This window comes from Balaenoptera ricei, chromosome 7, assembly GCF_028023285.1.
Source record: "Balaenoptera ricei isolate mBalRic1 chromosome 7, mBalRic1.hap2, whole genome shotgun sequence".
In the NCBI taxonomy this organism is placed as follows: Eukaryota; Metazoa; Chordata; class Mammalia; order Artiodactyla; family Balaenopteridae; genus Balaenoptera; species Balaenoptera ricei.
This window is the reverse complement of record NC_082645.1, coordinates 54,979,876-55,006,180: the sequence shown is the minus strand read 5'-3', so window position 1 is coordinate 55,006,180 and position 26,305 is coordinate 54,979,876. Positions and strand designations below refer to the sequence as shown.

The 26,305-nt window shown below is 36.7% G+C and overlaps 1 protein-coding gene across 7 annotated transcripts in view; it reads left to right on the top strand.

Moving 5' to 3' along the window:
* The window catches only part of TTC21B (tetratricopeptide repeat domain 21B), an 85,541-nt gene extending 61,440 nt beyond the window's left edge, over positions 1-24,101 (top strand). For 6 of the 7 annotated variants that reach the window (XM_059928016.1, XM_059928011.1, XM_059928012.1 and 3 more), the window contains 7 exons: positions 7,766-7,916; positions 8,119-8,280; positions 10,375-10,570; positions 14,465-14,689; positions 18,393-18,513; positions 22,246-22,313; positions 23,551-24,101. In XM_059928016.1, the coding sequence (XP_059783999.1) occupies positions 7,766-7,916; positions 8,119-8,280; positions 10,375-10,570; positions 14,465-14,689; positions 18,393-18,513; positions 22,246-22,313; positions 23,551-23,628 (1,001 nt within the window). In that variant the 3' untranslated portion in view covers positions 23,629-24,101. The remainder of the gene's footprint in view (positions 1-7,765; positions 7,917-8,118; positions 8,281-10,374; positions 10,571-14,464; positions 14,690-18,392; positions 18,514-22,245; positions 22,314-23,550) is intronic. The other variant, XM_059928013.1, reaches the window with a different exon arrangement.
* Positions 24,102-26,305: the final 2,204 nt, after the last annotated feature.

Below are 26,305 nucleotides of genomic sequence, written 5' to 3'. Positions count from 1 at the left end.
TGATGAACACAGATGCAAAAACACTCAATAAAATACTAGCAAACCAAATCCAACAATACATTAAAAGGATCATACACTATGATCAAGTGGGATTTATCGCAGGGATGCAAGGATTTTTCAATGTCCGCAAATCAGTCAATGTGATACACCACATCAACAAACAGAAGAATATAAACCATATCATCGTCTCAGTAAATGCAGAAAAAGGTTTTGACAAAATTCAACACCGATTTATGATAAAAACTCTCCAGAAAGTGGGAATAGAGGGAACATACCTCAACATAATAAAGGCCATATATGACAGACCTACAGCTAACATCATACTCAACGGTGAAAAGCTGAAAGCATTTCCTCTAAGATCAGGAACAAGATAAGGATGTCCTCTCTTGCCACTTTTATTCAACATACTTTTGGAAGTCCTAGCCATGGCAATCAGAGAAGAAAAAGAAATAAAAGGAATCCAAATTGGAAAAGAAGTAAAACTGTCATTGTTTCCAGATGACATGATACTATACATAGAAAATTCTGAAGGTGCCACCAGAAAACTACCAGAATCCATCAATGAATTCAGTAAAGTTGCAGGATACAAAATTAAAACACAGAAACCTCTTGCATTCCTATACACTCACAACGAAAGATCAGAAAGAGAAATTGAAGAAACAATCCCATTTACCATCGCATCAAAAAGAATAAAATACTCAGGAAGAAACCTACCTAAGAAGACAAAACACCTGTAATTCTGAAAACTATAAGACACCGATGAAAGAAATCAATGATGACACAAACAGATGGAAAGATATAACATGTTCTTGGATTGGAAGAATCAATATTGTCACAATGACTATACTCCCCAAGGCAATCGACAGATTCACTGCAATCCCTAGCAGATTACCAATGGCATTTTTCACAGCCTAGAACAAAAAATTTTAAATTTGTATGGAGACACAAAAGACCCAAATAGCCAAAGCAATCTTCAGAAAGAAAAATGGAGCTGGAGGAATCAGGCTCCCTGACTTCAGACTATTCTACAAAGCTACAGTCATCAAAACAGTATGTTACTGGCACAAAAACAGAAATACAGATCAATGGATCAGGATAGAAAGCCCGGAAATAAAACCATGCACCTATGGTCAATTAATCTTATGACAAAGGAGGCAAGACTATACAATGGTGAAAAGACATCTCTTTAGTAAATTGTGCTGGGAAAACTGGACAGTTAATGTAAAAGAATGAAATTAGAACATTCTTTAACACCCTTTTTTTTTTAAACATTTTTATTGGAGTATAATTGCTTTACAGTGGTGTGTTAGTTTCTGCTTTATGACAAAGTGAATCAGTTATACATATGCATATGTCCCCATATCTCTTCCCTCTTGTGTCTCCCTCCCTCCCACCCTCCCTATCCCACCCCTCTAGGTCGTCACAAAGCACCGAGCTGATCTCCCAGTGCTATGCGGTTGCTTCCCACTAGCTAGCTATTTTATGTTTGGTAGTGTATATATGTCCATGCCACTCTCTCACTTTGTCCCAGCTTACCCTTCCCCCTCCCCATATCCTCAAGTCCATTCTCTAGTAGGTCTGTGTTTTTATTCCCGTCTTGCTCCTAGGTTCTTCATGACCTTTTTTTTTTTTATTTAGATTCCCTATATATGTGTTAGCATACGGTGTTTGTTTTTCTCTTTCTGACTTACTTCACTCTGTATGACAGACTCTAGGTCCATCCACCTCATTACAAATAACTCAATTTCGTTTCTTTTTATGGCTGAGTAATATTCCATTGTATATATGTGCCACATCTTCTTTATCCTTTCATCTGTTGGTGGACACTTAGGTTGCTTCCTTGTCCTGGCTGTTGTAAATAGAGCTGCAATGAACATTTTGGTACATGTAACACCCTTTTGAAAAATAAGCTTAAAATGTATTAAAGACCTAAATGTAAGGCCTGATGCTATAAAAGTCTTAGAGGAAAACATAAGCAGAACACTCTTTGACATAAATCGGAGCAATATCTTTTTCATCCACCTCCTAGAGTAATGAAAATAAAAATGAAAATAAGTAAATGGGACCTAATTAAACTCAAAAGCTGTTGCACAGCAAAGAAGACCATAAACAAAACAAAAAGACAACCCACATAATGAGAGAAAATATTTGCAAATGATGTGACTAACAAGGGATTAATCTCCAAAATCTACAAACACCTCATGCAGCTCAATAGCAAAAAAACAAACAACCCAATCAAAAATTGGGCAGAAAACCTAAACAGACATTTCTCCAAAGAAGACATTTAGATGGCCACGAGGCACATGAAAAGATGCTCAGCACCACTAATTATTAGAGAAATGCAAATCAAAAGTACAATGAGGTATCACCTTACACCAGTCAGAAGGGCCATCATCAAAAAGTCTACAAACAATAAATGCTGAAGAGGGTGTGGAGAAAAGGGAACCCTCCTGCACTGTTGGTGGCAATGTAAATTGATACAGCCACTATGGAGAATAGTATGGAGGTTCCTTAAAAAACTAAAAATAGAGCTACCATATATATGATCCGGCAATCCCACTCCTGGGCATATATCCAGAGAAAACCATAATTCAAAAAGATACATGCTTCCCAGTGTTCATTGCAGCGCTGTTTACAATAGCCAAGACATGGAAGCAACCTAAACGTCCATCAACAGATGATTGGATAAAGAAGATGTAGTACATATATCCAATGGAATATTACTCAGCCAATAAAAAGAACAAAGTAATGCCATTTGCAGCAACATGGATGGACCTGGAGATTATCATATTAAGTGAAGTAAGTCAGACAGGCAAATATCATATGATGTCACTCTATGCGGAATCCAAAAAAAATGATACAAATGAACTTATTTACAAAACAGGAACAGACTCACAGACTTAGAAGACAAACTTACGGTTACCAAAGGGGAAACGTTGGGGGGAGGGATAAATTGGGAGTTTGGGATTGATACATACACACTACTATATTTAAAATAGAGAAGGACCTACTTACTGTATAGCACAGGGAACTCTGCTCAATATTCTCTAATAACCTAAATGGGAAAAGATACATGTGTATGTATAACTGAATCACTTTGCTGAACACTTGACTGTACTCCAATATAAAATAAAAATTAAAAAAAAAAATAATGTAAGAACAGCTTTACTGATATGTAAAAAAAAAAATTTCTCAGACAAGCAAAAACTAAAAGAATACAGCAATACTAAGCCTATCCTTAAGGAAATATTGAAAAGTCTTCTCTAAAAAGAAAAGAAGTAAGAATATATAGGAAAGAGAAAATCACAATTGGAAAGCAAATCACCTGAATAAGCCAGTACACAGATTAAAAAAAAAATCAGAAAATTTCTGTGAAAGTGATGATAACCACAATGAACAGCAAAAGGAAGAACATGAAGATGTAAAAGATGGGTGAGGAGGGTAAGAAAAAGTGGATTTTTTTTTTCATTTCCTAGAATGTGTTTGAGCGTATATGACTACCAGTCTAAGGCAAGCAGGTATAGGATGGGGTTAACATACTTGAAAAACAAGGTAACCACAAGTCAAAAACATACACTAGATTCACAGAAACCAAAAAGAAGAGAACATAAGTATAATACAAAAGAAAACAATCAAACCACAAAAGGAAAAACAAAAAGAAAAAAAAGGGGACCAAGCAGAAATATAAAATCAACCGGAAAACAAGGTTAAAATGCAATAAATACATATCTATCAATAATTACCTTAAATGTCAATGGAGTAAATGCTCCAATCAAAAGACACAGATTGGCAGATTAGATAAAGAAAACAAGAGCCTACAATATGCTGCCTACAAGAGACCCACTTTAGGGCAAAGGACACACGTAGATTGAAAGTGAATAGATGGAAAAAGATATTTCATGCAAATGGAAATAAAAAGAAATCAGGAGTTTCATTGCTCATATCAGACAAAATAGACATTGGAACAAAGACCATAAAGATAGATAAAGAAGGACACTATAATGATAAAAGGCTCAATACAAGAAGAGGATTTTATACTCATCAACATATATGTACTTAATATAGGAGCACCCAAATACATAAAACAAATACTAAAGGGGGAAATTGCCAAGAATACAATAATAGTAGGAGACATTTACACCCCACTCACATCAATGGACAGGTCTTCTGGACAGAAAATCACTAAGGCTACAGAGATCCTAAATGATATCGTCGAACAGTTAGACTTAATTGATATGTTCAGGACATTACATCCAAAAAAACAGAATACACATTCTTTTCAAGTGCACATGGAACATTCTCTAGGACTGACCACATACTAGGGCACAAGACAGGCCTCAACAAATTTAAGAGTATAGAAATTATCTCAAGCATCTTTTCTGACAACAATGGCATAAAACTAGAAATCAACCACAGAAAAAGAAATGAGAAAAAAATGATTTCATGGAGACTAAACAACATGCTGCTAAAAAACCAGTGGGTAAACAATGAAATCAAAGAGGAAATTAAAAAATACCTGGAGACAAATGACAATGAAAACGCAACCATACAAAATCTATGGGGTATGGCAAGAGCATTTCTTAGAGGGAAGGTTATAGCAATATAGGCCTTCCTCAAAAAACAAGAAAAATCTTCAACAGCCTAATGTACCACTTAAAAGAATTAGAAAAAGAAGAACAAACAAAACCTGAAGTCAGCAGAAGGAAGGAAATAATAGAGATCATAAAGGAAATAAGATAGAGATTAAAGAAATAGAAAATATCAGTAAAACCAAGAGCTGGTTCTTTGAAAGAGTAAAGCTTCTGCGCAGGAAAGGAAACCATAAACAGAATAACAGGACAGCCCACAGAAAGGGGGAAAATATTTGCAAACTATACAACTAACAAGGGCTTAATTTCCAAAATACACAAACAGCTCATACAACTCAACAATAAAAAACAACCCAATTGAAAAATGGATAGAAGACCTAAACAGACATTTCTCCAAAGAATAAATACAAATGGCCAATAGGCACATGAAAAGATGTTCAACATCGCTAATTATTAGAGAAATGCAAATCAAAACTACAATGAAGTACCACCTCACACTGGTCAGAATGTCCATCATTAAAAAATCTATAAATAACAAATGCTGAAGATGATGTGGAGAAAAGAGAACCCTCCTCCACTGTTGGTGGGAATGTAAGTTGGTACAGACACTACAGAAAACAGTGTGAAGCTTCCTGGGAAAACTAAAAATAGAATTACATTTATGATCCAGCAATCCCACTCCTGGGCATATATCCAGACAAAACGCTAATCCAAAAAGCAACATGCACCCCTGTGTTCATAGCAGCACTGTTCACAGTAGCCAAGACATGGAACAATTTAAATGTCCATTGATAGAGGAATGGACAAAGAAGATATGGTACATACATACAATGGAATACTACTTAGCCATAAAAAAGAATGAAATAATGCCATTTGCAGCAACAGGGATGCAACTAGAGATTATCATACTAAGCGAAGTAAGTCAGAAAGAGAAAGACAAATACCATGTAATATCACTTATGTGTGGAATCTAAAATACGACTCAAACGAACCTATCTACAAAACAGACTCAAGGACATAGAGAACAGATTTGTGGTTGCCATGGCAGAGGGGGCTGGAGGAGGGATGGAGTGGGAGGTTGGGGTCAGCAGAGGTAAGCTATTATATGTGGAATGAATAAACAGCAATGTCCTACTGTATAGCAGAAAGAACTATATTTAGTATCCTGTGATTAACCACAATGGAAAAGAATATTTTAAAAAGTATATATATGTGTAACTGAATCACTTTTCTGTACAGCAGAAATTCACACAACACTGTAAATCAACTATACGTCAATAAAAATTTTTTAAAAGGCAAATGATGATATTGTCAACCTGGATTATTTTGACATCATGTTAAAAGAGTAGATACAAAGCCTACAGAGGTTCCTTTTTTAATGATATTTTGCTAAAACATACGTAAAATTTGCCATGTTAGCCATTCTTAAGTGTATCATTCAGTGGCATTAAGTACATTCACATTTTTGTGTAACCATCACCATGATCCATCTCAAGAACTTTTTCATCATTCCAAACTGAAATTCTGTACACTAACTCACCATTCCCTGTAGGCCCTGGCAACCACCAGCTACTTTCTGCCTCTATGACTTTGATTCCTCTAGATACCTTATACAAGTGGAATCATACAGTATTGTCCTTTTTTGTCTGGCTTATTTCACTTAATATAATGTCTTCAAGGGTTATCCATGTTGTAGCATGTCAGAATTTCCTTTTCAAGTTGAATAATATGCCATTATATGTATATATCATGTTTTGTTTATCCATGCATCCATTGGTGGACATTTGGGTTGTTTCCACCTTTGGCTACTGTGAATAATGCTGCTGTGAACACTGGTATACAAATATTTGATTAGGTGCCTGCTTTCAGTTCTTGGGGGTATATACCCAGAAGTGGAAGTGCTGGATTATACGGTATCTTCTCTTTTCTTGGAAGATAGAATCAGGATAAATTTCTTTTAAAAGTTTTTGTTTCTATGTGTGTTTTAATTCTAGGAATTCACCCTATCAAAGTGAATCGAATAGCTTATATAAATAAGGATTTTTATAAATTCCCTACTATGAGTCCTGTGCTAATTGAAACTTGTGAGCCCAAATATTAATACATAAAAAACACAACTATAGAGAAATAAAATGCGAGCCATCAATATAATAGAATATTGTGCAGTCACTAAAGTGTTTTTGAAGTCCATTTAATGACAATTGGGAAATGTTTACTATATAATGTTGAATGAAAATCAGAACCCCAAGTGTGACTCCAACTTTGTATATCTGTAAGCAACATATTTCACTGTTTACATTTAAATATTTATAGATTGATTTTTACTCATAAATGTATGACAGGAAAAGTACCAAAATGTGGTAATCTCTAGTTGGTGGGAATATGAGTGATTTTTTTTCTCCTTTATACTTTCTGTACTTTTCCAAATTTTCTAAAGTGTCCATACATTATTTTCACTATCTTAAAATGTATTAACATGATTCTCAATATTTAGTATCTTAGTGATGAGAAAGAACTCAATAGAATTAGAAGAAGCCATTCTAGAAACCTGCCAGGAAATTATACCTGGGACTAAATAACTAGTTCTTTTTCCTTAGAAGAAGATAAAATAGGATTAAAATACTGGGACTAGTATGTTAAGATTATAATATGGTAAGCTGGTATCAAGTGTGTTAGGTACATGTACACCTTAAGGCAAGTCTGGAGTAAAGTTATTGCCACCCTAAACATTATCATCAACGTGTACTGTTCTCACCCGCTTCCTAGCTGCAGTAAGTAGGAAAGCAGGTCTCAGAGGTAGACTTCTCCTGTGCAATCAAATTGATCCTCCTGAATTTTACATTTAAGAGTTTAGATTATACAGAGGCTGTTTCTAGAAGGTTTTGGTCCCCAGAATGACGAGTGAAAAGTAAGGCACAACAAATGTACATTTTTATAGATTTGCCTATATTGAACATTCTCTCACTGTGACCAGACCAACCCATCCCTTATCATTTGATAAATCATCCAGTGTCTGTACAGTCTCTTTAGGGACTTATAACCCCTAAGGCACTAAATTTAAATTTATATTTAAATTGCACTTCATTTGAAGCAAAGTATACTTTAATGAAGTAAGATTTTAACCATCAAAACAAAAGCTATAAAATGTCCATAACTGAAATGTTCTTTGTTTCTAGATAATTATATGACATTATCTCGTTTAATTGATCTCCTAAGAAGATGTGGAAAACTTGAGGATGTTCCGAGATTTTTCTTAATGGCTGAGAAACGTAACTCCAGAGCAAAGCTGGAGCCAGGATTTCAGTACTGTAAAGGATTATATCTTTGGTAAATTTATTGGCAAATAAATTCTACATAATAGGTTGTTTTCCTCATTATGACTAAAGTACAATATACTTTGAATTTTAAAAATTCTGTATTTTAAAATATAATAGTTTTATTTACCAAATAAATTAAAAATAAATTATAAACGACTTAAAGTTTGTAGTTAGTGACTGCAATAAGTAATTTTTTTAAAACATCTAACAAGGTATACAGGAGAACCAAATGATGCCCTTCGACATTTTAATAAGGCTCGGAAAGACAGTGACTGGGGCCAAAATGCCCTTTATAATATGATAGAAATCTGTTTGAATCCAGACAATGAAACTGTTGGAGGTGAAGTATTTGAAAATCTGGATGGAGACCTGGGGTGAGTAGTATTTGACAAGTTACGCTTTTTTCCAGAAACACTTGTTAGGGATAATAAGCAAGGATATCTTATAAAAGAGAACTAAATTCCAGGATAGCACTAATGGCAGTTTAGTGAATAAATCATAGCTGGAATAACTGTTCTCTGAAACAAGCATGACATACTTTTAGAAAGTTTTCTAAATCAGAACAGACCTGCTATTGAAGACACTCCCCTAATTGCTCTGTGGAAAATAGAATGAATCATAGTGTGTGATTACCTCGGCAAAAATTGTCTGCATAATAATAATAATAATAGTAACTTCTTAACAGATGGCTCTCTGCCAGATCTTGGCTGTATACTTTATATGCATTGCCTTATTTATTCCCTTTAACAATGTGTGAAAAAGCTCCAAGTTAACCTAACGTGATGGAGTTAGAAAATGGTGGAGGCAAGATTTAGACTGAGTCCACCCTGGCCTCAGAGCTCCAGCTGTTGGCCACTGTGGTGCACTGCGGGTAAGTGGTTATACTTCTGTCAGCCTGCACTTGTTGCTTGCCCTCTCCTCAGGGTCAGGGAAGGCAGGGTGGGGAGTGTATAAGGGTGTAAGGGGAGTAGGAGAGGTCATTTCTGCCCCCAGGAGCATGCATGCAATTTACCTGGTCGGCAAGACAGTGTCTGAAGCCGTTCAGTCTGCAACAAAACAGAAGTGAGTTAAATTGATATTAAGTGTTGCAGGAATTCATAGAAATCATAGTGCAGAGCAGTCAGGGGGAGCTGCATAGAGGAGTGGGGGAAATGAGAACCCGACTGCTGAGAGGTTTCAGTGGCAGTCCTGAAGGCTTGGATTACAGAGACCATTGAAAGATTTAGAGCGGGGGAGAGGCTTTTTTATTTTTTGTTTGTTTTAGAAAGGTTAAGGTAACATTCTGTTTTGCAGCTATAGGCTGTCCCCATGGAAATCTTCAGCAATAGGTTGAAAATACCAAATTTGGAATATAGAACTCAGAAGGGAGGTCACAGCTTGAGATACAGATTTGGGGGATAGGTGCTCAGAGTGGGTAGTTGGAACCCCATGAATGGCCTCTTTTCGAGTAGAATGTAGTGACGGAAGTCTGAGAACTAAATTTGAGGTGTGCTAACTTTTAAGGAGATTGGAGGAAGGGAGGTAAGGAAAGGGCAATGACTGGTGGAAAGAGAAGGAAACCTAATCTTATAGAAGAAACAAAAGGAGGGGAGCTTGAAAGAAGATTACCAACAGCGTAAAATGTTTTAGAGAAGGTAAAAGCCTGAGAAGAAGATCAATAGCTTTAGTGATTAGGCTTTAAGAATTTAATTTCCTTTCATTAATTGATTTATTTATGTATTATATCTGGGTGTGGGTATGTGTATAAGAAAATTGCTATTAGACATTCAAATTGTTATTGCACTTAAAATTTATAACCTTTTGACAAATAAAGAATTTCTTTTCTGAGAGCCTAATAGGCAACTGGGTGAGGAGCATTAAGTATACTTTATATGTCTGGCAAACTTAGATTCAAATCTATTAGTTATGTGACCTTTGGCAAATTACTTTATCTGTTGGAGCCTTGGTTTTCTCATATATAAAATGGATTCAATATACATTGAATGAAATAACACAGTGCTTGGCACATAGCAAGTGCTTTAACAAAGTTAGTTACTTTCTGCTCCCTCCTTTTTTTTTTAATTAATTATTTTTGAATTGAAGTATATAGTTGATTTACAGTATTTTATAGTCTCCCTTGTTTCTTTTGTTTTCTGAGTAGGTATGCTATTTGATAATTGTATGATTCTACTTACCCTGAATTCTAGTTTTATATTAGCTAAAATGAACACACTTACCACAGGTTGATAGTATCCAGTTTTTGTTTTCAGTCTAAAGTGAATAAACGTTTAATGGTGTTTTATTGAAGCTATGTTAGTTTTGTTTTTAAAACTGTAACTGTGCTTTACTTTGTATTAGAGGAGAATGAGTGACATTCTTCAATAGGATTACTTTTAATCTGGTGAGAAAAATAGAAACCAATGTACCCTCATCTCAATGAATTTTACTTCATGAGTGATAGACATAGATTTATTTTTTATTGTATACAGTAATTCAACTGAGAAGCAAGAGTCTGTGCAGTTAGCAGTGAGAACAGCAGAAAAGCTCCTTAAGGAACTAAAACCTCAGACTGTTCAGGGTCACGTACAGCTTCGCATAATGGAAAACTGTTGCCTAATGGCTACCAAACAGAAATCTAATGTCGAGCAGGCATTGAATACCTTCACTGAAATAGCAACGTCGGAGGTTAGTAGATTTTCTTTTCCAACTTCATGTTAGCTTTCCTTGGTGGTGTTGAAATATGTACTTTAATTAGTTATTTGTTTTCTGAAGATTGACTTCATTATTTACTATTAAAAATTAGATACATAGTTTGGTATGATTTTACATCATGTACCTTTGTTTTCAGAGGAGGCGTTTTTACATGTTGATGTGTTACGTTTATCTCTATTAGAACAGTGAGTTCTAGGGAAAGGAAATTCTGCAAGAGGGCATAAATTAATTCTCAAGGGAATGGCTTTATCCTCTGTGTTGTAAGTGTAGCCTAGGTTAACTTACTAAGTGAAAACAAACACCTGGCTGCCTTGATATCTCACCTTTTCACTTACGTGAACTTGAAATTTTTCCAGCTGTACAGCTAAGTGAGATCAGTACTGACAACTTATAATTCAGTCATGCGGATAATGATGTTGTTCTTTAGTGACACTGAAATCACCCCCTGTGATAATAATAATAAATATTAAATATTAATTAATGATAAATTATTTTATTATTATTAGATCAAAGGCTTTCTCCTCTTTTCAGCCCATTCAGATCCACTGCCCTTCTCACCCTCTGGGCCTTTTATTTTTCCTTCGCTCACACAGTGCTGTATTTCTCCAATTACTTGTTATTAAGGAAGGAATTCTAGGTACCCACCCCATCAACAGTTGGTAGTAGCTAGTTCTAAGCATGCACTTGGGATTTCATGTTCTTCTACTCACTGGTGTTGGAAGCCGTGGGAGACTCATCATGTGGGGCCTCTCACAGGATGTACAGAATTTTGCTGTGTTTTCTTGTGGTTCAGAGGTCACAGCAGCAGCAGTAAATGACCAAAACCTCCTACAGTGACCCCTCCCCCCTGCCTCCCAGGACCCTGGAGGGCTTTGGAAAACCTGCAACTCCTGTTGGTGTTTGGGCGCAAGTATCCATGGTGGCACTTGACCGCCACTGTAAGCCGCCCTGGGGACGAAACAGCAAGGCAGCAGCCGCCCAGCTCCATCCTCAAGCGGAGCCCTTCTGCTGACATTGAAGTAGTGCTCAGGGTGCTCCGTTGAATTGACTGTGCAGCAGCAGATGGATGACAGCAGCTGACAGCACCAGAAATAGGGCTGTCCTGCAAGTCTAGGAAAATCTTTGAAACATGATAAAGCACCGTTGCAAGTAAGGTGTCAGAGCTCCCTAATGTTGTGAAGTAACATTCTATCATGTAAGGAGAGTTTAAACTGTGAGGTTTGAGAGAGAACACTAAAGGCAGTAAGTGACATCACAGCTGTTTCCTAGAGAGACTGTGCCAGTTCTTTGTTTTGCTGAGACTACATTTTTTTTTAAACATTCTTACATACGTGATTAGTAATATACGGTCCTCAAATCTGTTTACTGGCCATACTGTCCAAAGACTGATGTATGAATTGAAGCTTAGTAAGTGAATTTTTATCTTGCATTTTTCCCTTTTAACTCATAGGCTGCATATATTAAATACAATGAATATTCATTAAGTGACCAGTGGGTGCTGAGCATAGTCGGAATCACAAAGATAAACCACATATAGACCCTTTCTTCAAGTTTCTCGTAGTCTAGGGAAGATGAGACACGCATACTGAGTGTAATGCAAAGCAAAATCTGTTACATTCTGTCCTAAAGTTGCAAATAAAAGTGCTGTAGGACAGGGGCTCCCAACCCCCAGGCCGCGGACCGTCCCCAGCCTGTTAGGAGGCCTGTTAGGAGGCTTGTTAGGAACCGGACCAGCCAGCAGGAGGTGAGCAGCGGGCGAGCGAGCGAAGCTTCATCCGCCGCGTTCATGGCTCGCGTTACTGTCTGAACCATCTCCCCCCGCCACCGCCCCCCGCCCATGGAAAAATTGACTTCCACGAAACTGGTCCCTGGTGCCAAAAAGGTTGGGGACCACTGCTGTAGGAGATAGTATAAGGAGATCTGAGAGACCCTTTCCATGGAAGAAGGTATGATTTAAGAAGAACCAGGATAAATTGCATTTTCACAGGCAGAGCTGGAGGAAGTGCATTCTAAGTTAAGGGAAGAATGTGAACAAAGGCAGGGAGGCATCAGAGCATAGGGTAGATTCATTCACAGCACTATGCGGCCTTCAGATTGATTGAAAAATGACAGGAAGACATGGGAGGAACCAGTGGAAGAAGCATTAAACCCAAGCTAAAATGTTTCCACTTCCTTTCTTCCCCTCACCTTGAACCATAAAGGTACACTGTTTATAATAGAGCTATATTGTCCTTTGTGATGTGAACTTATTGCAGTTCAGAGTGACAGAGAGAGAAAAGCTGGCTGAACATCTTAGGATGTCCGCACCAGAAAAGGCATCATGGGCCTAGTGTAGGGGTTAGAATGCAAGTCTGCAGTTTTAGAAACCATTCTTCAGTTCACTCAGGAGTGATTTCAAGCTGTGAGGAATTGATTCATTCTAATCAAACTCAAGGTGTGTGATTTTTAAATCAGAGAGTTTATTTTTAAATGTATAGTGTGGGATATTTTTAGTATGTGAATAGGTCTGGACATTTTTCCAGGACCCTTCTCTTCTTGGGCTGTCCTAGGATCTGGCTGACAAATGCGTAGTAGGTCTGTAGTTTCTTCCCTCTCTAGCCCTCCTGGGATGGGGGATACCGTTCAATAATTAATAATATCCCACACGTCTTCAAAATCTACTACCAAATTGGTTGTATTTGACATTCAAATAAAAAACTTTCTGCCATTCCTTAATCAGGAGAACAAATTACATATTGGGAGTTTATTGATAGACATAAAATTAGACCCAAGGAAGTTTTATATTCCTACAAACCGTGTTCATCAAACTAGTGAATTGCCCTTCTCTATTCCAGGGTTATTTCTGACTTCCAACCATGATCAGTGTTGGACATTGCACTTTTTACCACTCTACTCTCCTTTTGTTCTTTATTAGTTACTGAAACTTGCTATCTTACAGTGCACCTTTATTATAGTCATGATATTATAATTTCTACATCACAGTTTCTCATCTTTTATTTATATTTTAAATGGAAGTCTTTCTCCTTATAAAAGCATCACGGTCCCTCTGCTGAAATTTGAGAAGCACTTTATCTTTATCAGACACATACACATAACTGCTTAGGTATGTTAGTTTTCTGGATAGATCGCTAATGGTCTCCATTTTATACCAATTCTTAATAGCTTGTTGGTTTCGCCGAGTGACATTTTCTGACTCTGAACTCTGTCTAAAAGAATATCGTCTTTTATAGTTACTATCAAGGAGCTGCAGACTCCAAATCTAAAAGCATATTTTAAGGCATGAGTTTATTTCATATAGTTTCCAAATGATTAATTAATTGCATGCCTTATTTATAACATTTCATTGACCAAACTTTATTGGGAGAAGAGGCTTTTGAATCAAATGAAAAGGGAGGAGGAAAAGAGCAATAGAAGTCAGTATAGATAAGGAATATCATTTGCAGGTAAATCGTTGTTATTCCTGTTTTATAGGTGAAAGAACTAAGGAGCCAGAATGCTGACTCTGAAACATAAATGTTCAATTAGGACTACAATGAGATAGAATTTTATTTTTTCTGTTTCTGTACAAAACCAAAACAACCAGTCAGTCTCATTAAAGAACAGGTTTTCCTAATTGTCTGGAATTGTGTGGTTACGGCACCTGCATTCTTACTGAACTACCTGGACCAGATGGTTCCTCCTGGTAGCCTGAGGTTACTGGATGTGTTACATAATGACCATATCACAGTATTTAAGTGAAGCCAGCAATAGAAGCCACAGGCCAGTCCTTATATTATGTAGCACTTGCTACTGTCCATGTGTTTTTCTTTTAAACATGGCACATTTATGTTTGTGTATCTGGGGGTGTCAACTCTTGTTTCCTTATAGAAGGATCATATTCCAGCACTTTTGGGAATGGCAACAGCTTATATGATCTTGAAACAAACTCCACGAGCCCGAAACCAGCTGAAACGGATTGCAAAGATGAACTGGAATCCTATTGATGCTGAGGACTTTGAGAGGAGTTGGCTGCTGCTTGCTGATATTTATATTCAATCAGCAAAGTACGACATGGCAGAAGAGCTGTTAAAAAGGTGCCTGCGTCATAATAGGGTAGGTGACTGAGGAGTGAAAAATAATTGGTAGCCTTTGTTGTATAAGCTTTCTATATAGGTTTTTATAGAGTGTTGGTCCATTTCTAGGGATTTCTGTGTGTTTTCAGAGAATTAAATGTTTGTTTTTACCACGAACAGGAAGTAAACATTAGTAATAAAAAAGAAGCCATTTGCCCTTGAAAATAAAGAAAGAGAGATTGCAGTTTCAAGTTTCAGCTGTGGTTTGCCCTACTTTCAGAAAGTGTTTTGTAATGTCAAGCGTTTGCCTGTGATTATCCATCTCATCCCAGAACTAATGAAAGTTGCAGAAGAGCATTAATTGCGGACGTCTGTCCCTCCTGTTAAATACTCCTGATGAACTGACTGCAGCTGCATGTTGTTTTCACATTATTAGAATCCACTCTGCATAATATAATTTGTAGGGAAAAGTGTTTTAAGCATTTAATTTGATTTGTTTAATGAAAAGTCCGTATCATTAGGTATAAAACTGAAAATCTTCAAGTCCTTAGAATTTAAGGCTCTTTACTAACAGTGCATTTTGGTATTTAATTGCCCAGAAAAGGGTGTCTTTTTATAACATGTTTTAAGTTAAGAATTTGTTACTATTTATTGAGAAATAATGGTGCTCAACTTAGAAACTTGAGGATATTTATCTTTATAGAGTCTTATCAGTTACTTCAAAATCTTAATCACAGCAAATCTATGTTTTATTCCCTTTGAGCCAGTTAGATTACAAAATGGATCATTTGTTTTTCAAAGAGGAGTCATGATCATCTAATACTATTAAGTTATTTTCTTGGGGACTTTCAAAACCTAAAATATCAAGCCATTTATCAATTTATGTAATTATACATGTAATTTAAGTTACATTGGCCTTAAAAAAAAGAATACTTATTAATAGGCTCTGAAAAATCTAAACTGCCAAATAACTAACCCTTACATGCCTAATCTAGGATTAAGCAAGATTTCATGGGAATTAAGGTTTCAATGCAGATAGAATTTCAATTTGCCAGAATGCAGACAGCAGTACATTGCATGGTTGAACATGACGGCTGCTTTAGAGGTGTGAGCCCTACTGCTTAGGCATGACAATATTGGAAGCCTGAAATTCAGGAACCAGAGCTTAGAAACTTTGAATTATATAATTAAAAAATGGAGATCATCCAGATCTGGGGCAGGAAATGTGCAAGATGACACTAGACCATCTTGTCATACCAGATGGCAAGGAAGCTATCAGTGATAATTGGAGTCATGTCAGGGACTCAAGAGCCAACTTGAGGACACTCCCACTCGCCAAAGTTGAGACACTTTAGATATCAGTAATAACTGCATTGAGTTGGAACACACCAAATATGTCTACGTCCATGAGTTTACAAAGATCTAAAAAAGAAAAAAAACCCTAATTGGTCACCACTGAAATATGCTAGTAAACTGACTTATTTCTAAAGCTGGCAAATGAAGGGAAAGAATTAAGCATCTATCCTGCCTTTTCTGTATGAACAATACTGCTGGGAAACAAAATAGTGGAAAAGGAGTTGTTTCTCATTACAGATGTGTTTTCCAGCTAATAAATGAAGAAAGAATGATAGAATGTCACTGTTTTCCAACCATGATGAATTAATGAATGGGTATAACATCACAAGACATTACGTGCCACGTGATGGAAGAACACACCATCTATGAGAGGGTCAGAGTGGGGTGACACAGGTGAAACACTCACTCCAGGTCTGAAATTTAAAGGAGCACTTAAAATCTCAGTAATTATCGGGACTTCCCTGGTGGTCCAATGGCTAAGGCTCCGTGCTCCCAGTGCAGAGGGCCCGGGTTCGATCCCTGGTTAGGGAACTAGATCCCACATGCCGCTACTAAGAGTTCACATGCTGCAACTAAAAAAAAAAGGATCCCGCATGCCACAACTAAAAAGATCCCACATGCCGCAACGAAGATCCCACGTGCTGCAACTAAGACCCTGCACAGCCAAATAAATAAATAAATAAATAAATAAATATTAAAAAAAAAAATCTCAGTGATTATCTTAGTTAAGTGATGCTGCTATAACAAAGTACCATAGACTGGGTGGCTTATAAACACCAGAAATTTATCAATATTTCTCACAGTTCTAGACGCTGGAAGTCTAAGATTAGGGTGCCAGCATGGTTGGGTTGTAGTGATAACCCTCTTCCTGGTTGCAGACTAATGAGTTCTCACTGTGTCCTCACATGGTAGAAAAAGAGGGCAAGGGAGCTCTCTGGGGTCCCTTTTATAAGGTCACTAATCCCATTCAGGAGGGCTCCACCCAAATGACCTGTTACCTCCCCAAAGCCTCACCTCCTAATACCATCACGTTGGATGGTAGGATTTCAACATATGAATTTGGGGGAACATAAACACTCAGTCCAATGAAGCGATCAGGATGAATGACATTTAATGCAATATTTTTTTAAAAATCAAAGTATCAAAAGGTAAGACAGGTAGGATCTTACAGTGCTGTGCTGAGCTATATTGAAGCCTGAAGCAAAAAGGGAAAACGTGTGCCCTGATCCATGTTTGTGTGTATTTTTTAATGGTTAATAGTTTTCATGAAAATATTAGTGATCTATCTTCTTGCATTAAAGTAAGGAAAGTAAAATTATAATAAATAGAAAAAATATTCAAATTTAAAATAATGCAGTGAATTTTAATATACCTACTTTTCTATTTTTCGATTTTTTAAAATTAACACTCTGGGAAAAAATAGCAATTAAAAAATACCTAAAAACATGTATACAGCATTGTGCATTTTTGCTTTTTCATAAGGAGCAGTGTGACTCGGTTGAGCACTGATCTATGAAGTAAGTAGTTTCACCTCTTTCCCCGCAAGTTAAAATCAGATACAAACCTCTAGATCGAATACAATTTCCAGGAAATACCAATGACATAGGAATATATTATATAACTACTATAAGGATGCATTCACCTAAATCTGGGCTGTGAGAAACTCTAGGATGAACATTCTTGTTTCTTCTACATTTAATTGCAAGGAAAGAGACAGAGACACAGAGAGGAGACTTCTAGGTCAAAAGGAAGTTTAGGGACATTTCAACCAGTCACAGTGTGTGGCCCTTATTTGAATCCTCATCCTAACATGCAAACAAAAAAGTATGTTAAGACTATTTGAAATTTGAACAGTGACTGGATATTTGGTGATATCAGGGAGTTGTTACATTTTAGGTGTGATAATTTGTGGTTATGTTGAAAGAAAGTCCTTATTTTTAAAGAGGCATACTAAAATATTTATGGGTGAAATGGTGTAGTATCTGAGGGTTTTTTTTCTGATAATACAGAAGGACAAGTGTATGGAGTAGTGAAACAGTATCAGTCAGGAGTTCATTGTTGAAGATACGGGTTCAGGGGGTCCATCATACTGTTATTTCTGTATGTGTTCGAATTATTTGTAATAAAAAGTGTACATGTATATGTATAAAACATCTCCTTCCCTCTCACCCAAACATCCTGATTCTGTAGGTTTGGGATAGGGGCTTGGCATCAGAATCTTTTTTTAAGTCCCATATATGATTGGATTGCATAGCCAAGGTTGAAAACCACTGTTTTATGTGCCATTTAAATGAGTTAATATGGTTGACCTCTATAGTCATAAGCACTCCATAAAATCTTAGTGATATCAAATGTAATCTGTTGATACATCTTGCATTTTTCTTCAGTCTTGCTGCAAAGCCTATGAATATATGGGATACATTATGGAAAAAGAGCAAGCATATACAGACGCTGCCTTAAACTATGAGATGGCATGGAAACATGGCAATCAGACAAATCCAGCAGTAGGTGAGTTTAAAATTTAGACACTAGGTTTTCACAGGAAACGTGGGTTTTATATGTAAATCTTCATTTAAATGCATTTGTTTTTTCTCTTTAAGGACAAAATACACATTAAGAGCCAACATCCTTTGTCGGACCTTCTGAAAAATAAATTTTATATTTATAATAGATTATTAGCTACTAAGTTATTAGGTGTAGTTTCCTGAGATTCAAACTCCACCTCAGTCGCCTTAAAGGACATCCGATCTAATTCTGCCCTTTCTTTCCCTTCACCCTCTGATTCCAGAATGCTGATGCTGTGGGGGGAAGGTGTTCCGTTGTGAAGGAAGTGGGAAGACATTGCATCAAATCAAGTCCTACTGGTTTCTTTACTGCAGAACTTCTCAAAGCCTCTAAATCCTAATATATACTGTGATGGATATCACAGAGGGGACATCATGTTTCCCACAGTAATTTGACTACGGAACTTTTTTTTTTCTCTTGAGCATCTAGAAACGTCATCTGGTTCCAGTGGTAGCCCATTGGTTTGAGGAAGGCTAGTCTCCAGTATCCCTAACAGCTGGGCAGCATCTGGAATATACTTAGTGACTCCTGTCTCCCACAGTGTGAGGGAGCTCCTCCCCAGGCCTCTCTTTCTTTGTGTTGCGCTGAAATAGGCTTCATTGACACTGCCCTGTCTGTTCTCTGGAGCAACCCACAGAGTCCTTCCGCCCTTATACATAATGACCCTCTAATTGCAAACTCTGTCATGTCTCTCCTCAGTTTCTCTCCAGACCATCCTCAGATGCTTGTCCATTCTTGCTTGCAAGTCTTTCACCCTCCTTGCTGTCTCCTGGAAGCTCTCAAATAGTATTTCCCAAACTTTGCTTTGGAATACTGGGTGAGATATTAAAATTTTATTTGTCCATGTCCCTCTTGACCTGTTGTACCAGAAATGAACAAGTTCTTAAGTATGATTTAAGAACGAATTGTATGTATAACGAAGCTATTTTTTTAAATTAGTCATTTAGTAGTTGATAGTTCAACCTAAGATGGCATCTGTCTTTTTAGCAGCCGTGGCACAACAATGACTCAGATTTAATCTGCAGTCAGATTGGTCATCTTTAGACTTAACTGCTGTCAGTTCAGGACTTCCCCTACCTTGTATTTTTCTGAGGTCTGTTATTTTACTAGACTTGTATAGAGCACAGGAACTAACGCTTCCTTCTCAGGTATTGTGTGTCTTACAGAATAAAATCAGCTTGTAAAATGAACATTCCTTAAAATCCTTAAAATATATTTAATTTTGGTGCTTTATTCCCCAGAAGGAATACAGTTAGAAGCTCAGTTATTTAAATACTCTGTTCCTTGGAAGACCAGCAAATAAAGAGATTTCAAGTCAGTAGCTCCTTCACTGTGTTATCTTTGTGTTTTTATAGGTGATTTTTTCAGTTCCTTTGACTTCTCCTTAGTAGGCATTTCTCTGAGGCTCTCAATTAATTCTCACAGTTTCTTCCTTAAGATTATCATTGCATCCAGTATCCCCAGCCTGCCTGGCCAAGTTAATGATGCATTTATTTCACTTTTTCACTTGTCAGGAAATCCTTAAAATCATGGTTGTGTTCTTTTCATAGGATTCAGGCGTGAGTACTGTAACTGTGAAAGGCACCAGGAGCTGAGATCCACTGAGAGGAGAACACAGTCATGTTTCTCCCTTCACAGTCATTCCCAGGTTACGTGACAGTCACTGGGCTGTTCACATTGTTCGTGTTCACGAGCGCACTCTCTCTCTCTCTCTCCCCCGTTTTTTTTCCTGATTACAAAGAGTTGAATTCTTAGAAGCCTGACAGGTGTCATGCAGCTGCGGTACACGTGTTCTTTGCCATTTCTAGCTCTTCATTTCCTCTCTGAAGTTTTTTGAAGGAAATAATCTATCAAGTTTCTTTCAATATGAAAACTTTGTGCTTCTAATTTAGTGTTTACACAGGAAAAAAAAACACTAATATTTGCGTGATACTCAAATTTTTAAAAGCATTTCACAACAAGTATTTCATTTGATCTTTAAACTTACACTAAGAGAGAGCAGAGTTATCCTTCCATTTTTGGATGAGGAAACTTGAAATTGACAGCTCAGGTGACTTGTCTAAGGTCTCAAAGCTAGTCAGGAAGCCAGAAACCAAAAGTTAAGTCTAGGTTTTTTTGGCTCTAGTTTCCATGTTTGGCATGACATCTTAAGTTGTTTTCCTTTTTAAATGTCCTTTTAAATGTTCCTTTTTTTTTCAATGCTTAACAGTGGCTTTATTAGGTGAATGCTTGAAAGTATTCAACATTAAATTCAGTTTACTTCACATGTTTGCAAACACATCATTAGCAATTCTTAACTATTTCAAATCAACTAATTTGAAGTACAGAAGGCTTGTTTTCAAATAACTGTTCTGAGGTGACACTAAGACTGAAAGAAACCTGAGTCCAGGTCTCTAATAAACTCTATTTATTAATCTGTTTTATAATTATTTTCTAATGATATCAAGTTTACCTCTCTGACACTTATTGTTTTCATCTTGGACATTTCTCATTTCTGTGTGTGTGTGTGTGTGTGTGTATCGAATACAATGAATTTTAGATCATTCCTTTTCCTTACTTTTTGCTACCATATGATTGCATTAGCCAGCAATTCTTTTAAAACATTGCTTTGAAATTCTAAAAACTTGCTTTGGTACTTTGATTAAAGCCTAAGAGCAGCATTCAGATTTCCCTTTTTCATATTTCTAAATGGTAAAGCAAGATATTTAATTTATTAGTTACATATTATTTTACATCGTGTTATATCTTACTTATTGAGTCCACTTTTTTTGTCTTTTCCTTAGTTTGCTTACTATTATGGCATTGATACAGAACAACAGTCAGTTAAGAATGTCTTAAAACTTTCTTCTAAATTGTCAGTATTTGAAATGTGACATTTCAGTACCAGTAACTGTGGTACTTGTTGCTCATCGCTGATGTGGCTATCTGATGACTAACCCAGTGTCTTCTGAGCCGCTCTCCCCCCTGCTCTGCCCTCCGCTCGTGCGCTCCAGGTCCATTTGGTTGCTGTGTCTCGCTCTACCACTGGCCTTTCCGTGTGCAGCTTTTGCCTAACAGTGTTCTTGCTTCCCACCCCCTTGGCCTACATTATACCTCTTCCTTCAGATTTCAGACCTTGCCTGACTCCCACCCCCTCCCCAACCAGGTTTCTTATTACAGTGCCCTTGGCCTGTACCTTTATTTCATAGCATTTATCTCAGTTTTGAAATTATTCATGTACTTACATAATTACTTAAATAAGGTACTTTCTTTCCTAATGGAATGTAAACCTCATGACTGAAGGAACCAGTTTGCCTGACGTGTTAAGTCAATCTGTACTGTTTAAATGAATAGCTGTGTTACCATTTACTGCCCTATGATGAGTTTTTACCATAATCTGAAACAAATGGGACTTTACTAGTAAGTTGCAAAACCGCATTTGTGGGATGGCCGGCCCTCTTCTAACCCAACTGTGGTCCTTTGTTACAACTCCATTTTCTTTCCTACCTGTTCTCCTTTTATGTCACTCCACCTTCTATTATCTTATCATTTCTGTCGTAGTACAGTCACCAGCCTCCACTAAGAGTTCTCTGATATTAGAGTAAGCAAACAAAGGAGGAGGCCGAAAAAGGTAATATTAACAGTATGCTCTATAAATATAGTACTATATCATTGTTGGGTTTTTTGTCTTTACAGGATACAAACTGGCATTTAATTACTTAAAAGCAAAAAGATATGTGGATGCAATTGACGTATGTCACCAGGTAAAACTTAAATTTAGATTTCTTAAAATTTTTCAGATGCACTGTTTCCTACTTTTAATTAATATCAAGATGTACATGAATAGAGATAGAAGACGTCATATTTTGGTTAAATGACTCATTAAATATATCTGGGAGATACTACCAGTTTTCAAAGTTTAGAAAATAAAGTTTACTTAAATTGAAAAAACATATGTTTTTCATTGGGCTCAAATAATAAAATGTTTACGTCAATTTAAAGAAAGAGGCTAGAGAAGCACGTTAAATAAAACTTAATCCTTAAGTCAGAAGATATCTCAGGATTATTACAGATTCTCCACGTCACTGTTCTGAGTAGAAGTTCTTATGTATGTGTCTTAAGTCTGGTTATTAGAGGATTCAGATTTATAAATTAAAGAGGTTTTTTTTGTCATTTAGAAGTCATTCAATTACACTTCTGGAATTGATTCCTGACTAAATGATCCCTTGTTAAAAATGACAAATATTTAAGTTGCAGTTTTAGAATTTGCAGTTTTCTTTATATACATCGTCACGCTGATATTCCATATAAGACATTTTACTAAACATTATTGGGAGCTCCAAGAAAAGCTCCTTAGCAGAGAATTGTGTAACGTGCCTTATCCCAGATAGCTGTGTGAGCATCAGTATAGTAAATACTTGGCCCCAGCAATTGCTGTTGATTACTGAGTCTCTGTGTAAGGCAGCATTTCACATTAAGGTTAAGGTTGTACATTAATGTAAGGTTATACATTAGAATCATTTGTGGAGGTTTTTTTTTTAATGAATTTCCGCTACTCCTAGACTCAGTAGACCTGGAAATTTGTATGTTTCAAGATCATTCCAGGTAAATCTGATGTGTGCTCCTGGGTAAAAATAACTAAGTGTTTATTAAATATCATGCATAAATAGCTAAATTTTTAAAAGTATCTTAAATCATTGATACATAATTGTTTTCTGTAACTGATCTATTAAGGAAATAATTATATTTGTTGTATTTTTCACGTGTAGTATTATATTCTACCTTTTCCATTTAATTGCTGTTAATAGAAATGAGTCATCATACGCATCTCAGATATCACCTTTAAAAAGTGTTGTTATATTTGCAGTATTAATATAATGAAATCTCAACTGTAATGCTGTTTCTAGTAAGTTGTGTCACTCCCCAGTTCTTGATAATGAATTACAAGTTCTTATGCTTTTGTTTTATTTTGTTTTTTTGTTCGTGTGTGTGTTTTTGCAGGTTCTCGAAGCACATCCAACTTACCCCAAAATCAGAAAGGATATACTTGATAAGGCTCGTACATCTTTAAGACCTTGAAAATTATTTTAGCTTTTTTAAGCAAGAAATGGAAAGGATCTGAGTTCTTCCAGTTCAAAATAGGTTTAAGCTAATACTTTGTAATAGAAAGCATACTTTTCTTTCTCCAGCAGAGGCTGCTGTTGTATATAAAGAGAAACACTATGTTAAATGGATGTCTTCTGATGGAGAAGGTGAATGAGAGCTGGTTTATTTAATTGACTCTCTTGATTAGGTGCAGATTTGGTGACTCTGTGGTAAAGATTATAACCCATTTCTATAAAAAATATTTTGTTAAAATCTTGGTAGTTAAGTGTCCTATATCTTTTCTAAGGAACATTAGTTGTTGCTTTCAGGAAATACATTTACAATATTGTTGTTCTCTGTTAAACATTTTTGTGATAGTCTCTGTTATTTCAAAGGTTTGAGTAAATTTCCCTGTAGATATTTATGAAAAAGAAAATATATTTTTTAATAAAGATTTTATAAATTTATGATTTGTATTCCTCTTGGAACTCAAAAGACATGGTGAGTTTTGCAAAATCAGGGTAGGCTCCCCATGTTAATGCATAGTATTACAGAAAATGTGGCTTTCCTAGAAAAATCTTTGTGGAAAAGTATAAAGAGTGTGCGTGTTTTGCTTCTCTGTTGAACTGATTCTTCCTGCTCCCAATGCCTATGTGATCCTTTTAAGAAATAACCAGTACCTGAAATTAGTTTAAATAGGTAAACCTTTATAGCAATATTTAACCTTAGCCCAAAGACGAGGTCTTTTGGTGTAACTTTAGACGCTGTAGCATCTGGTGGAGAATATTTCCGGTCAGTAGGGACTCCCAAAGCACACCGTGTGAAAGCAGCTGCAGACCCCGCTCTCCCTAGAATCCCTGCCGCCACCCTGGGAGAGCACTCACTCTTTACACTGAATTTAACCGAATCTTCATAAACTCAGTTCTTAACACCATTTTTAGTATGTTATCTATACCTTTTTCAGTTGCCTTTAAAAATACAGTAAACACAGTCTTCAATTTTAATTGCATTTTCAATAAACAGTATTTTTCAAAGTCCCTTGCTTTTCCTTAAGTACCTCATGTTTATTTCTTTTGAGCTAGCTACATTCTAGTTTCTGATCACTTCTCCAATTTTCCAGAGTCCTTTTAATTCCAATTATATGTTATAAAATTCTAGTCATTCTTTTATGTATGGCATTCCATGAAAATGTTGAATAAGTAGAGCATTTATGAAACATTTCATGCCTGTTAAAACGCTTTCACATGTCTTATTACATTTATCCCCCAGTCCTATAATATAGACATTATTATCCCTGTTTTACAGTTCTGGCACTGTGACCGATTATCTCTTTCTCTATAACCTTTCAGCCTGAATGGACATTGTTAAAGACGTGATATAACAGAATACCCTTAGCAGTTCCAGTGAGCCTGCATCATGGAATGCTAGAATTATGGAAGTTGGATAGAGAAAGTAGACCATCTCTTCTCCCAGCAAGACATTTCCAAATCAGTTTTCCTATCTGTAAAATGAGTTTGTTTTTGTTTCTTACGCAGCCACTTATTCTGCCATTTGTTAGATACTATTCTAGAAACTTTCTTTAAACTAGGTCTTTTATTTCTCAGTCAGCTCTCCAGAGAAATAGTGTTTTTTCAGATGATGAGGCTCAAACTAAGTGATTTGCCCAAGGTCAGAGAAGAATTGTCAGAGCCTGGATTCCACACCAGCCTTTCCTATATTAAGGTTCCTTCCATAACTAAGAGAGACGGTGTCTATAAGAAAAATTCTTTTATCTGCATCTGGTTAGCAGATGAAGCTGAGTGTTCTGTCACGGAGGTGGCTGGGTAATGAGGAACGAGAAGAGCTGAGCAGAATGAACGTTCTTACAAATGTGGCAGCTTCCAACGAGAGGTGTAAGTGAGGAGCAGTGTAGTGTAGCAGCAAAGAACACGGCTCTGAAGTCAGACCAGCTTAGGTTTCAAGTCTGGCTTTACTACTTTCTCAAGTTACATAGGCTCTCTGAGCCTCGTTTTGCTTTTCTTATCCATAAAGTAACGTATCAGGATAATAACCTTCCTCGGGTTGTTGTAAGAATTAAGTGAAAGAACGTACATAAAACCTAATGAATCTAACTCACTTGGGCTCTTAATAAATAGTAGCTCTACTTATTATAAGCCGAACAGGGTCAAGTAGTAGTTGCAATTGAGAAGAACCTTCACAGAAGAAAAGAGACAATGCAGGCAAAGGTGAGATGGAGAGGACTAGTCAGTTCCCCTAGAAGCACAGCCATACAGGAGTCAAGATTCTCATTCATTGTCTCCCTCCCTCCTTCCCTCTCTCTCTTGCTCCCCTCCCCCACCAGAAATTATGTTGCACTCTTTACATGCATAAATCTCACTTCATCCATCTGGAACAGACTTTTTTTTTTTTTTTTTTTAAGATTTATTTATTGATTAGCTGATTGATTGCTATCTTGGGTCTTCGTTTCTGTGCTAGGGCTTTCTCCAGTTGCGGCAAGCGGGGGCCACTCTTCATCGCGGTGCGCGGGCCTCTCACCATCGCGGCCTCTCTTGTTGCGGAGCACAGGCTCCAGACGCGCAGGCTCAGCAATTGTGGGTCACGGGCCCAGTTGCTCCACGGCATGTGGGATCCTCCCAGACCAGGGCTCGAACCCGTGTCCCCTGCATTAGCA